Source organism: Rhinolophus hipposideros, assembly GCF_964194185.1.
Source record: "Rhinolophus hipposideros genome assembly, chromosome: 15".
NCBI classification, from domain to species: domain Eukaryota; kingdom Metazoa; phylum Chordata; class Mammalia; order Chiroptera; family Rhinolophidae; genus Rhinolophus; species Rhinolophus hipposideros.
The window spans coordinates 46498570-46513544 of NC_138061.1; the positions used below are offsets into that span (position 1 = coordinate 46498570).

Consider the following 14975-nt stretch of genomic DNA (forward strand, 5'->3'; position numbering starts at 1 on the left):
GAGAATAGATGAATACAGAGTGAGAAACAGAGATTGAGAGTTTGCTGTGTCAAGAATATTGCACTTAGAATAGTTAGCCCTGGCATCCACCAAAATAATAAATACAACCTGTTTATTTTTTCTGATATCCAGGATATTACTTTCTCATGCTGCCAAAAAGAAAAAACAAAGAGAAAAAGCAAAGCAAAGCAACTAAACCAAAACACTGATTTTCTGAAGTCTCATGCTTATTGAAATAAGCTCAGAAGTTGTGACATATAAAAACTGTGCCAGAACCACCAAAGGGGCCGCTGCCATTACTACACACATGCCCTATGATGCAAGGGGCATCGCTTTTCATCTATAGTGCACTTCTCTGAAAATTCTGAACTATCTTGAAATACGGGGGTTGCCAACTTCTGCCTGAGAGCACCACTTTATTTACCAGTTTTGAACAAAACAACATAGGGAGGTGATAGCCAAATATTACTTGTGTACATGACCAAGTTGTCTCATCCAAGCAACCCGTAGCCAGGTGGGGGTGGGGGGTGTTCATCAGAAATCAGCATCCTAAAGAGCTTAGAAAGACACCACAACTTCTTACCACCTGTCTCAGTAGCGCTAACACTGGCCTCACAGCAGAAGCCAGGAGAAGCATCTTACCAAGAAGAAAGGGAACATGCAAAGGGTATGCCTTCTTGCAATCTTTTAAATAAATCTGTTCATCACAATTTTTTAAGAAAATTAGGAAGTGGCAATAACATGGTGTTAATGAATAATAGCCACAATGGTCATAAATAGCATTACCTCAACTATATTAAAAGGTAGATATAGTCAAATATAGATGTATAAATTTATATGAAGATACATATACATAAAATATAGACATATAGACAAACTGTGTAGAGTAATATGGCCTTGTACTGACCCTAAAACCATAAGTATATTCAAGTTGTCTGCCTTAATCCAACCAGAGAAGTCACTTCTTCCCACCTTCAAATTTTCTCTTTCCAACTGCAAAGGAGTATCACCCTCTCTTTCTCCAAACATGATCAACCCATTCACCCCAAGAGCCAAGAATCACCCCATAAAGCAATTACTGCCACCATTCAATGTAATTGGCTCTCATACTAACAAATGAAGGGGGGAGAACACTGGAAGGAAAAGCACAAAAATGTTAATGTGATTATCTTTCATGGCAGAATTATACTCGTAAATACATCGTGTACAGGATTTTTGGGGGGTTTTTTTTGGTGTTTTCTAAAGTTTCTATGACAAGATTATGTATGTATGTTAGGCAAATGGTTTCTAGTTCTTGACATGACTGACCTGCCATCTTAAGAAGCAAGTTTTTTTGTTTTTTTGTTTTTTTTTAATTAATTTTATTGGGGTGACAATTGTTAGTAAATTTACATAGATTTCAGGTGTACAATTCTGTATTACATCGTCTATAAATCCCATTGTGTGTTCACCACCCAGAGTCAGTTCTCCTTCCATCACCATATATTTGATCCCCTTTACCCTCGTCACCCACCCCCACCCCCTTACCCTCTGGTAACCACTAAATTATTGTCTGTGTCTATGAGTTTTTGTTTCTCATTTGTTTGTCTTGTTCTTTTTGGTTTATATACCACATATCAGTGAAATCATAGGGTTCTCTGCTTTTTCTGTCTGACTTATTTCACTTAGCATTATCCTCTCGAGATCCATCCATGTTGTCACAAATGCTCCTATATCATCTTTCCTTAACGCCGAATAGTATTCCATTGTGTATATGTACCACAACTTCTTTATCCATTCATCTATCGAAGGACATTTTGGTTGTTTCCATGTCTTGGCCACCGTAAACAAAGCTGCAATGAACATTGGCGTACACGTGTCTCTATAGAGAAATGCTTTTATATTTTTGGGGTAGATACCCAGGAGAGCGATTGCTGGGTCATATGGTAATTCTATTCGTAATTTCTTGAGGAACCTCCACACTGCCTTCCATAGCGGCTGCACCAGTCCGCATTCCCACCAACAGTGTATGAGAGTTCCTTTTTCTCCACAGCCTCTCCAACACTTGTTACTATTTGTTTTGTTGATGAAAGCCATTTAAGAAGCAAGTTGATCTCAGTGACTTCCAGTTCACCCAAGGACAGGACAGATTGGTGGGCCTATGATCAGTTGACGGAATGTTCTTACATAGATAAGTAGGCCCATTAAGTTGTTTACTGCCTCCGAATACACAGCTCTTAACAAGCATATGCCACTTGGCTACATGCCACCTGGGATCCTGGAAGCTGTACACATGTCAAGCCCCGATCCCCTTTTAGGTGTGGAGACCCAACATCTTGCTGATGCCCAAGACTCTGCTTCTGTCCACAAATTCCCTTTATGAACTATTTAATTCTGCAGTTGTCAGGCTCTTCCTTTAGTCTCTCAGCCCTGTCCTCCTTTGGAGGTCGGTGTCAGTATGCCTCAGGAAATTTTCCCAATATATACAATTAGAAAAATTAGATTTTAAAAGTTAAGTGTTGTTATGATTGCAAAAACATATAAGGGAGGGGCTTCTGGGTGCTAGTAATGTGTGTTGGGAGGGATGGTCACAGAGTATACACTTCACAACCATTTGTTAAATTGTAAATGTAGGTGTTATACATTTTTCTATAAGTTTTTTTTTTCAAGATAAAAACGTTAATTTTAAAAAGGGGAAATGACCTCAGATACTGTGAAAAATAACGTCCTTTTGGTTTGGTTGGTTTGAGTCTGTTGTATTGTTTGTTTGGTTTCTTGGGCTTTTCACATATGGTCAGACTAGACGAGGCTGGCTAGCGGCGACCTCTGTGGAGTGGAAAGGATATTGGGAAGGTTAGTGAAAAACAGAGAGTAAAAAAATCAAGAATTCAGGGCCCAGAGACCTGAAAATGTGAGTTGTAAGAGTCACAGGTCAGCCAGACGGCCTGTACACGATGTATTAACTCTGTCCCTCTGCACTTCTCTCTTGGAATAAGTGCCTATAGTCTGCCTTAGACGGGTGGTGAAGACTAATGACTCACCTACAGGAAAGGCTTTGAAAACCCTCAGTGAAAAGATATTCTGAGATAGTAGTCTAACTCATCCATCCCCTTTAGGAGTAAATCAGAATAAAGTACTGTATTATCAGACCCCCATATCCACTGATCCCAATTAAAGAAATGCGCAGAGGAAGAATCCAACCCGTATCTAACCTTCTATACGAGTACTTCTCACGCTTTGCATTATAGTTCAGTCAAGGGACTAACGTAAGAGCAACGCTAAACAGCCTGGTTTGCTGGGACACAATGAGATCATTCATTTCTGTGTCCATGAAATGCATTTCTCAGGTCCACTAGTGTATTAGTTGGGCACAACAATATTTAACATCAAACTATTGTGGAGTGACTCAGTTCAATTAGAATAGCATCAACAAAAATATCAAATGATAGTAGTTGATAGAGACAAAGAGGAAGGCTAGGAAGGGGAGAATCTGTACAGCAGAATAATGAACTGCACCAGACAGAAAACCACTGTGTGCATGGAGTCAACTAACACTAAACAGACTCCCAGCTTGGGGTGTAAAGGCCACTGTCCTACAGTCTGGAAAACTGGCATGTTGTTGTTCTGCCTTCTCAATTAACTTGTTTACCAGCTTCCCTTAATGGGTTGTTTGTTGTTTTGTTTGTTTGCTATCTAGGGAGCCATTTTCTTAAATTCTGGACCTTAGTCAATACCAGAATATAAAAAAATTGGGTCTACATTCCAGTAAACATTGAGACAAATAGAAAAAAAACCCAGTACTCAGGTGAGCCATGTTATCAGCTGAATAACTACTCAAAATTGATGGGTTATTTTTATCCTGGATCTCCAGAAATAAATTTTTCACTTACCTGGGTGATTTCAGACTTGCTTTTGGATAACATCCAATTAGGACAGACTGCCTTCTGAACAGGCCCAGAAAGTGTTGCACTGCACACTGTTTCCTAGCTGGCTGGACACACTGCCTATACAGGCATAATAGGAAGCTTCCCTGGTAGTCTGTAGCCAACTGGACTCACCCCAAGGATACCTCAGCCAACCAGAAACAGTAGGCAAACAGGTTCATGTGAGGGGGACTCGCAGACCCAACAAGCCCTCCAAAAGCAATTTGTCAAACAATACATTCATCAAAAATGTGTTTCTATTAACTTTTTATAAAATTTATAGCGATTAATATGGCATGAGACAGTTTTAACAGCTTATGAGAGTTTTTCTCAATGCTTTATTTTTGACTGTGGCTTTGGTGCAACCACTTTCCCATAGCCATCAGAAGGCATTCTGCCATATACTTTGGAGCTAAAGGGAGCACCATTCATACCCTGGATCCCTTGGCTTAAAACCGTTTAACATGTAAAACATATAGAATAATTCCTGGAATTTGGTTAAGATTAACAAATACTGACTATTACTTAAAAAAAAACATTTAACATGATGATGAATTTTCCTAAGATTCTTTGAGCTAGAAAGGTGTGTTTTCAAGTTATTCCAAGATCCCAAAGGCCATGGGTACAGAAGCCCTCACCCCATACCCTTTCCTATACCCCCCTTTTTTTAACCAATATCACCATAACTAAATTTAATCTTCCAACACTGACATGAATGCATTCTTATAATATTTTTACTAATTAATCTATCTGGAGAAACTTCTAAAAAGGAAGAGAAAAATAAATAGCTAGTGAAGTAACAGGCACCTAGAGTGGAGAGAAAAAAAACAGTTACAGTTTCATCATTCTTGAAGGATAGAAGTGTGTCACCCTGAAGCTGTGGCTCATTTGAGGAATTCTCCTAAAGGAGATTCCCATGACATGAACTTGTGATGCTGTAAAAATGCACTGTGATTCATCCTACTAATATAGGGAAGGGGCCTAAGGACTATTTTAACAAAGGAAAGAACTGGGAGGTTAGATTCCAAGCCTGCTATTGACGTGCTCCAGGACACAGACCTCAAGCAGATGTTAATTAATCACACAGAACAGACCATCTGAAGCTTATTGAGCAGAGATTCAGTGTAATGGCCGTTCCCATCATCAAGCCTATTACAAACTAGCCACAGGCTGTACCTTACAAAAAGTTATAGGTAAACCTGTCCCTGTTCTTCTTGTACCTTGAGAAAGTTCTCCAGACGAAGAAAGTTCCCTAGAAACAAGAAGCACATATAAACCCTAGCCCTACGGGGAGGTCTCTCTTCCACTAGCAATTAGAGACTGCCACTCTGTCCGTGGGGCGGCCTTTCTTTTCTTACACTCTGCTAAATAAACTTTCATTTTAAACTCTATATGGGCTTACGTTTGAATTCTTTCCTATGTGAAGCCAAGAACCTTCTTACCCTATGGCTTGAGTCACCACTCAGGGGATTCAAGCCAGCATCACTACTTTGAAGATATTAGGATTAACATTGTTTCCCAACCAATACTTTTCCTTCCAGAGGCATTATACTGCTTAAATAAAAAGCAGAAACACAGGCTTAACAATGTGAAAGGTAGGGACTTTATGATATTTAACAATCTATAAGTGTGTGAGGGCAAGCTAAACTAAAGATGTGTGTTAGATAAATGTCACCTAAAATCCAAACCCGAAATTATAACCATTTTATTGTCAGAATGGCATATGTAATATACCTAACCCAAACATCCTAATGGTGATGTTTATCTACAAAAGGATAGATGACCAACTAGGTATGACAATTATTAATTTCTCTGGAGTAGTGAATGTGAAAGGATAAACAAATGAAATGCACAAATACAGAAAGCAACAATTAAAATGTTATAGAGAGAGGTGGGGCTTTCACATGCAGAAGTAACCGTGAGGATGAGAACAAAGGAATGAAAGAAAATTTACAGGAAGTCTAAAGAATGAGGTACAAAACGTGAAAAGTTGGCATATGGGATTCAAAGTCTACTGAGGAAGGGAAACAAAAGCAAGTCAGAAACAACAAGGTTTAGCCCAAACAAAGAGTGTGCAAGAAAAAATACCACTGCTATTGAGACAGAAAGATACGCATCTCATCATTTCTGTACTATAATAAGAATAAATCTAAAACCAAATGCTAGCCCAGCATACTACACGTATTTCAATTTTGCTGACAAAACAAATGATGCAACCAGTAAGATCTAAAATGTAATTATAAGACCTCAACAGTTCGTGGTTAAGCTAAATTCAAAGAGGAAATTAAGTTTGGAGACAGGAAATTAGTGTTTAATGGAAAGACATTGGCGATATAAATTAGAGCAGAGATTTGGAAAGAGTTTTTAAAACATCCGCAGCTAACTTGCTAACTTGATATTAGCAGTTAAAATTAAGTAACAGAGTTCAGTGGTTCATCAAGAAAAATGAACTATAAATCAAAAGGCATTAGAATAGCAAGAGTCACTAATTCAGTTGCAGTTATAGTGTGTCACACACAGCAGAATGGAAATAGGGTTATGCAGAGGAGGTAGAACAATGTTTATTCAGTTACTGCCAACAAGGAATTTCAGATATACACAACGTAAAAGAAAAAAAATGTTACTTTTGAGTATGAAAAGTTAACATATTTTTTAAATATTCTCTCCAGTTATTCTGGGTATATATTCATTAGTCATACGGTTAGTCCTTCATAAATAATTAACCCACCTTAAAGAAATCACATGAATATATACTTCATTCCAAAATGATAAAGAAAACAGTCTATATTTTATGTAGAGAAGCGTTAACCATGAGAGTTTTGCATTGTTCTTCCCCATTACTTCAAAGACCCTCCTTCACAGATCTTTTATCAATGGAAAAACAATTTGCTCAAGTCTTCTTAAAATAAAAAGCATTACGAAGAAAATTTAAATTACAATGCTGAGGGGCTATAATTTAAAAGATGTGAATCACTTTGTAGACTAATTCTAACAAGTGTCCCTCAAGACTTGCCTATAAGGTAACTTTTTGTATTCTAAGTCTCATGTCATAGAAAAATGCCCCTGTAGAAATAAATCTGGATAATAAGTCATGCCAAAGAATACAGAAACATTTAAAATTACATTTTCTCTATAATACATAAAGGTCAACCTAAACACAAAATAAATATATAACATATTAAAAATAGTGATCATCTTGATATTTAGGTTTTTTAATGGCATGAAGACAGACAACACAATGGTTTAAAGTCCCTCTGCATCTATTCAATAATTCTTTCACCAGAATTTATAACAAAAATAATTTACAAATAGCTTATAGGTTTCTTTGATTAATCAGACCCTGTTTTTTCATGGAATTTATAAGTCTTGAGAAGAGAACAACAGGCTGATAGGAACTAAAAGGATGGAGGAGATGAACTGGCAATGGTTCGAAATTCAGGAGTATCATATGAGCAACTTGAGAAGCACAGATATCAGAATGCATAAAACAGTAAGTGATAATGGGGAGTGTATCTAATGAATCAAACAGCCAACGAGACAGAGACTGACAAATGAAGCCATGGGCTCTTCTGGTGTTGAATTTTCCTTCATAGGATTTTGTGGACATTGAGTTACATCCAGGTTCTACCAGCTTCTTGGTCTTCTCACTCCTGTGTCTTATTGACTGTTTAAGCTACTACATGAAGACATCTAAGCCTGAGCTTCATAAATTCACTTCATCCCAGAGAGAAGCCTACCGTTTTCACCGTGTCACTCAAAGCTTCCCATTGCTGGAATGGCATCGACACCTGGCTCCTTCGCCAGTGGTCATAGCGGGCTCGGCTCTCTTCATTAGTCAGAATATCCTTTGCCTTCTGCAGTTTCTGAAAAGTCTCCACTGGAAAAAAAAATCAAAACATGAGCACTTCTCTCTTGGAGGAGTTAATTTAAACTCTCAAACAACCAAACTGATTTCACTGGAATATGTCTCTGTTACTTATTAGTGGTATAACCTTGGGCCAGTACACCTCGTCAAACTTAGTTTCCTCATTTGTAAAGTGTATCCTAAGGTTAAGTGAGATCAAGTATGTAAAGTGCCTGTCTCATAGTTTATCCACTTCTTTACCAAGCCTCAGTAATGTGCCAGGTGCTGATGACACAGGTAGGAACAATAGACATGATCTATCTAGTGGGACAGACATTTATTTATAAACATTGGGAAAATGACAATGTTATCTACTAGGAAGAAAACTACCTTTTCTAGTAGTAATTGTCCAGGAGGGTAGTGACCAGGCTAGAGGAACATTATAAATCAAAACCCTAAGGCTTGGTGATTTAGAGCAAGTAGAGGTTGCCTCTGTGGCTTCAGGACACAGCACCAGGAAGAACAATGAGGGATGGGGCTGTAGGGTAGACGAGGGCCATGCTAGGGATTCTGCTCTGGTTTTGTTATTGTTGGAAATGCAGCTGGAAGCTATTGAAAAGTTTTCAGCACAGGAAACAACACAGTAGATGGCTTATGGGTGGTAACTTTGTCACTGATCTATTTGACCAGATGGCATACAACAGACACATTTCCTGGCCCTGTTGAAAACATTTCCGATGTCACTTCTGCTCCTAAGTGAAGTTAAAACTTTCTATAGGACAGGATAGAAGATCAATATACAAAAATCAATTGTTTTTATACATTAGCAGTGAGCAATCTGAAAATGAAATAAAGGAAAAAATTCCATTTATAGTAGCACCAAAAAAAATACTTAGGAAAAATGCTAATGCTAACAAAAAAAGTGTTAAGACTTACACACGGATATGTACTATGTAGGTAAGCCTACAATGGTTATATCTCTACTGAACATGTACACTTTTTTCCCTTGTCCTTATTCCCTAAACAAAAGACTTTACATATCATTTACACTATATTATTATAATATAATTAGGTAGTTTATATGCAAATACTGTGTCATTTTATATAAAGGACCTCTTGTATCCACAGCGGTCCTGGAACCAATCCCCCATGGAAATTGGACAAGGAACAACAGTATAAATTCAAGAGAACTGAAAACATATGTCCACATAAAAACTTGTATATGGATGTTCATAGCATTATTCCTACTAGACAAAAAGTAGAAACAACTCAAAACTCACAAATGTCAATCAACAGATAAATGGATAAACAAAATGTGCTATATCCATATAATCGAATTATCATTCAGCCACAAATTGAAATGAAGTACTGATGTATGCTACAATATGGTTAAGCCTTAAAAACATTATGCTAGGGCCGGCCCGGTGGCTCAGGCGGTTGGAGCTCTGCGCTCCTAACTCCGAAGGCTGCCGGTTCGATTCCCACATGAGCCAGTGGGCTCTTAACCACAAGGTTGCCAGTTCAATTCCTCGAGTCCCACAAGGGATGGTGGGCTCTGCCCCCTGCAACTAGCAACAGCAACTGGACCTGGAGCTGAGCTGCACCCTCCACAACTAAGACTGAAAGGACAACAACTTGACTTGGAAAAAAGTCCTGGAAGTACACACTGTTCCCCAATAAAATCCTGTTCCTCTTCCCCAATAAAAAAAATAAAATAAAAAAACACATTCTGCTAAACGAAAGAATCCAGTGACAAAAGGCTACATATTGCATGATTCCATTTACATAAAATATTGTGAATAGATAAATCTAGAGATAGTAAGTAGATTTGTGGTTGCCAGGGGCTGGGCAAGGGAGAAAAAAGAAGTGATTGCTAATGAGAAGAGGGTTTCTTTTTTCTTTCATAACTACCTTGTGAGGAGGGTATTATTACTATCATTCCCATTTCACAGACTCTAAGTCTGAAGAAGGTTAATGTAACTTGCCCAGAGTCCCAAAGCTTCACATGATGGAGCCATGATTCAAACCCAAGCCTGTCAGCCTCCCCAGCTGATGCTGATCATTTGACTGCCTTCCTCACCCTTCCACTTTCCTGTAATGCATGATACCCTCTAATCCTCACTTTCTCTTCCACCTTCAGGAATAATAAAAACTCCATCATTCATCAATAAGATCCAGGTTGTGCTCTTGAGAAGTTCAGAGTCTAGTAAGGAAGCAGACATATAAACAAATCATTCCAATATAATGTGATAAATAGAAATAGAGGCAAGACTGGTTCTGCTTGATGAGTCAGGAAATACTTCATTAGTTTTCTTTACACTTGGAGTCATCCTTGACTCTCTCTCACATATCACTTCTAAGGCATTAGCAAACCTCGTTGGCTCTACCTTTAATATATTCCCAAGATCTGACCTCTTGTCGTCACCTCCATTGCCACTGTTCTGGTCAAAGCCACGATCCTCTCTTGGCTGGATTTTTACAGAAGCTTCTCAACTGATCTTCCTGCCTTTGTCTCAGTCTATTTTCTTCACAACAGTCAGAATAATCTTTTTAACAATAAGTCACATAATATCACTCCCCTGCTCAAAATGACTTCCAGTGATTTCCCATTTCTCTTAAAAGAAAATTTCTTACCATGGCTAGTAGGTCTGACATGCTCTGCCTGCCCTCTACCTCCCTCTTCTTTCTATGACCTCATTTCCTTCTACTTTTCCCCATCTCCCCTTGTTACAGTGTAGTAGCTTCTCTGCTGTTCCTTGAATACACCAAGCGCACTTCAGCCTCAGGGCCTTGGCACCTGCTGTCCTTTCTATCAAGAACACCTTTACCCCGAGGCACTCACACGTTACTTCCTTCAGATGTTGGCTCAAATGCCATCTTGTTGATGGGGTCTTCTCTGACCATGCTATATAAAATGGCCACTCACCCCATCAGCCCCATTCCTTTATCTCCCTTGCCCTATTTACTTTTCTTCATAGTACTTACCTCCTAACATTATATAATGATTTGTTTGTGATCTGTCTCCTCTATCAGAATACAAACTCTGGGAGGGCAGAGACTTTACCTCTTTTGTTCTCTGCTGTAACCCTTACACTGGAGCAGCGTAGCAGATGCTCAAAAAGTATTTGTTCACGGAATAAATGAGCGAATGCTTCCTTTTTGAGTGTGAATATAGAGATATTCATATAGTGCTATTCCCTGAGTGCCAAGTACCAAAGAAATGACACATATCCTTATTTTGTGAATTAGGAATATTTTAATAGTATCATTGGGAAAAATAATTCAAATGACCCTCATAGTGCTTAAAAATAGCTCATGGAAATTAGTCAAAATCCTTTAAAACAGATGTTAGGGCAAATGTGCAGTCACTACTGATGGTACCTCCACACTAACTGTGAAAAGACTGAAATACTTCCCAGCTGGTAAAGAGCTGCTCTGCCTGAGCCCCCAGCCCCCAAATACAACCACTTCAAGTATTCCCCGAGCAACCAGAGCTACAGCCTGCCACAGAGGGCACCTCCAAGAACCTGCTCCAAAGCTGGGCAGCACAGATACCTAACAGGCCATGAATTATTTAATATCCACTACTGGAGGTAGTAGCAATGAATGGGTTCAAGGGAAGAACCTAAAGATGGGCCTATAGAAAGCTACAGGAAAACAAACAACAAACAAAAAGCATCTTGTTATATTAGATCACTCCAGTGGGCAATCCTTTCTGTTGCTGATGACAGTGTAATTGTCCCTCTGTGTAAGTGAGATGTCACTTTTTCCAACAGGAATAAAAAGCTCATTAAATCATCACTAAGGATGCGCATGCCACTTACTAGTAGAGCAGGGATTGTAAAGATTTACATATGTATCTATGAGTCACTTTCTCTTGGCACACTACTGTTGGCCTGTTTTCCAGAGTTTCCAGAACAAAAGAGGTTTGCTTGGAATTACTGTGATGTCAATCCCTCAACAACAATTGATAAGCAGAAAGCAAAAGAGACCTTATCTTTCCTGTTAGGTGGCCTTTTTCTTGATCCATCCTCTTCACCACATTTAATAAAAATGAGTTTGGGTTTGTATTTACCCTTTAATATATAAGCTAATCAAATGACTCATGCAAGATAAATATTTACCAGTTCTGGGAAGAGACATCTCATTTTATAAGCTTATACAAGCAAATGATGCTTGAACCTTTGAGACACATTCTCTCTTAACTCCTAGGTCTATTTTGAAAACAGACAGATTTTTTAAAATTCATATTTCACAATAGAATTTGTATTATTATAGCCACAACTTAAATGCAGAAAACTTATTATTACTTGAGAAATAATAATAGTAATAATAAAATAATAATAATATATCAGAACATGCTTTGAAAAAAGTCTGGAGAAAAATACACCAACTGTTAATAGCAGTTCTCTGACAGGGAGAGATAAGAGCAGACTTTCACTTTCAACATTATTTATTAATACATGTTATTTCTATTCTAAGGGGAAGAAGCAATAGTTTTTATTTTATTTTTTTATTTTTTTAAGATTTTTATTAAAATATAGCTAACGTACAATATTATATTAGTTTCAGGTGTCCATCATAGTTATTCAACATTTATATACCTAAAGAAGTGATCACCATGACTAGTCTAGTACCTAGCATAGTGATTACAGTTTATATAATTTAAGAAGTGATCCCCCTGACTAGTCTAGTACCTACCTGGCACTATACATAGTTATTACCATATTATTGATTATATTTCCTATGCTTTACTTTACATCCCCATGACTATTTTGTAACTACCAATTTGTACTTCTTAATCCCTTCACCTTTTTCAACTATACTCCCCAACCCTCCTCCCATCTGTCACCTCAATTACCCAGCATCAATCCAACACCATACATAGTCAATACAATATTGACTATATTCCTTTATGCCATACCCTATATCACCATGACTACTGTTAACAACCAATTTGTACTTCTCAATCCCACCCCTTTTTTACCCACCATTTAATGCCTCTCCCATTGAAACCATACACACGTTCTTTGTATCTATGAGTTTGTTTCTGGTTTGGTTTTTGTTTATTTTGTTCTTTAGATTCCACATTTAAGTGAAATCACATTGCATCCGTCTTTCTCTGTCTGACATACTCCACTCAGCACAATGCCCTCCAGGTCATTCATGCTGCCACAGATGGCAAGAACCCAGTCCCTTCCACAGCCGAACAATACTCCATTGTATATATGTACCACCTCCTCTTTATCCATTCATCCATCAATGGACACCCATGCTGCCTCCACATCTTGGCCACTGTAAACAACGCTGCAACGAACATATGGATGCACACATCTCCTCAAAGTAGCATTGTGGGTTTCTTCAGATAAATTCCCAGATGTGGGGTTATTGGGTCCTTCTTTGTCTCTTGTTATTAGCCTTTGTTTTAAAGTCTATTTTGTCTGACATAAGTACAGCTTTTGTTTGTGTGTTTACATTTTCATGAAATACCTTTTTCTATCCCCTATTTTCAGTCTGTGTATGTCATTCAATCTGAAGTGAATTTCTTGTAGGCAGCATACGTAAGGGTCTTGTTTTCTTATCCATTCAGCCACCCTATCTTTTGATTAGAGCATTTAATCCATTTACAATGACAGTAATTATTAATAGATATGCAGTTATTGTCACTTTTTCATATTTTTTATCTTTTTTGTGTGTGTCTTCAAGAAGTCCCTTTAATGTTTCTTGTAATACTAGTTTGGTGGTGACAAATTCCATTAGCTTTTTCTTGTCTGGGAAGCTCTTTATTTGTCCTTCGATTTGAAATGATAGCTTTCCTGGGTTGAGTAATCTTGGTTGTAGGTCTTTACTTTTCATCACTTTAAATATTTCCTGCCAATCCCTCTGGCCTGCAAAGTGTCTGTTGAGAAATCAGCTGACAGTCTTATGGGACCTCCCTTGTAGGTAACTAACTGCTTTTCTCTTGCTGCTTTTAAGAGTCTTTCATCTTTAGCCTTTGTCATTTTAATTATATGTTTTGGTGTGGGCCTTTTTAGATTCATCTTGTTTGGGACTCTGTGCTTTCTGGGCTTGTATATCTATTTCCCTCACCAGGTTAGGAAAGTTTTCAGTCATTATTTCTTCAAATAGGTTTTTAATTCCTTGCTCTTTCTTCTCCTTCTGGTCTCCAATAATAGGAATGATGGTATGCTTGATGTTGTACCAGAGGCCCCTTAAACTCTCCTCATTTTTTTTGGATTTTTTTTGCTGTTCTGTTTTGGTGTTTTGTGCTACCTTACCTTCAAAATCACTGATTCGATCCTCTGCTTCATATAATCTACTATTTATCCCGTCTAATGCATTCTTCATTTCAGTTATTATATTCCTTACTTCTGGCTGGTTCTTTATGTTTTCTATCTCTTTGTTGAAGTTCTCCCTTAAATCACTGAGCACCTTATAACCAAGGTTTTGAACTCTGCATCTGGTAGATTGCTTGTCTCCATTTTGTTTAGTTCTTTATCTGGTGCTTTGTTCTGTTCTTTTATTTTGGACATGTTTCTTTGTCTCCACATTTTGGCTACCTCCCTGTGTTTGTTTCTAAGTGTTAGGTAGAGCTGTTATGTCTCCCCGTCTTAGAAGAGTGGCTTTATGTAGTAGTTGTCATGAGGAGCCCAGTGGCACAGCCTCCCTGGTCACATGAGCCAGGTGCTCCAGGTGTGTCCCTTGTGTGGGTTGTTGTGTGCCCTCCTGCTGCAGTTGAGCCTTAATTGCTGTTTGCACACCAGTAGGAGGGACTGACTCTCAGGATGATTGGTTGTGAGGCCTGACCATGACTACAGTGGAAGAACTGTTGTGCAGGGGCTGACCCTACAGAGCAGGACTCACTTTAGCAGGACTCTGGTGCCTGCTCAGTCTGCCCTTTAGGTGTGTCATCCTTGGACGTGGCCAGGTGATGCTCTGTTTGGGTTCAAAGCTGACCACAATGAGTGCCAGCCCCAATCCTCCTGGGAGGGACCCCGCTGCAGGCCAAATTCAACCGCAGCCTGTGCCCTGTCCAGGTCTACCTAGCATGAGCCACAAGGCAATTTGCAGATGGCTACCACCCATGAGGGGCTTGGAGGTGCTTCAAGAGGCCAAGACGTGAACTGAGGCTAACTAGTGCCAGGCCTAGGGCTGCTCAGCAAAAGGTACAGGACATGCTGAAGCCAAATGAGCTTGTTTGGGTTTTATGAACCTTTGAGAGATTTTAG

General features: G+C 38.7%; 1 protein-coding gene across 4 annotated transcripts in view; it reads right to left on the minus strand.

Annotated features, from left to right (window-relative positions):
- The window catches only part of DNAJC12 (DnaJ heat shock protein family (Hsp40) member C12), a 70751-nt gene that overhangs the window by 9042 nt on the left and 46734 nt on the right, over positions 1 to 14975 (minus strand). For all 4 annotated transcript variants that reach the window (XM_081075349.1, XM_081075350.1, XM_081075351.1 and 1 more), the window contains exon 4: positions 7640 to 7779. In XM_081075349.1, the coding sequence (XP_080931475.1) occupies positions 7640 to 7779 (140 nt within the window). The remainder of the gene's footprint in view (positions 1 to 7639; positions 7780 to 14975) is intronic.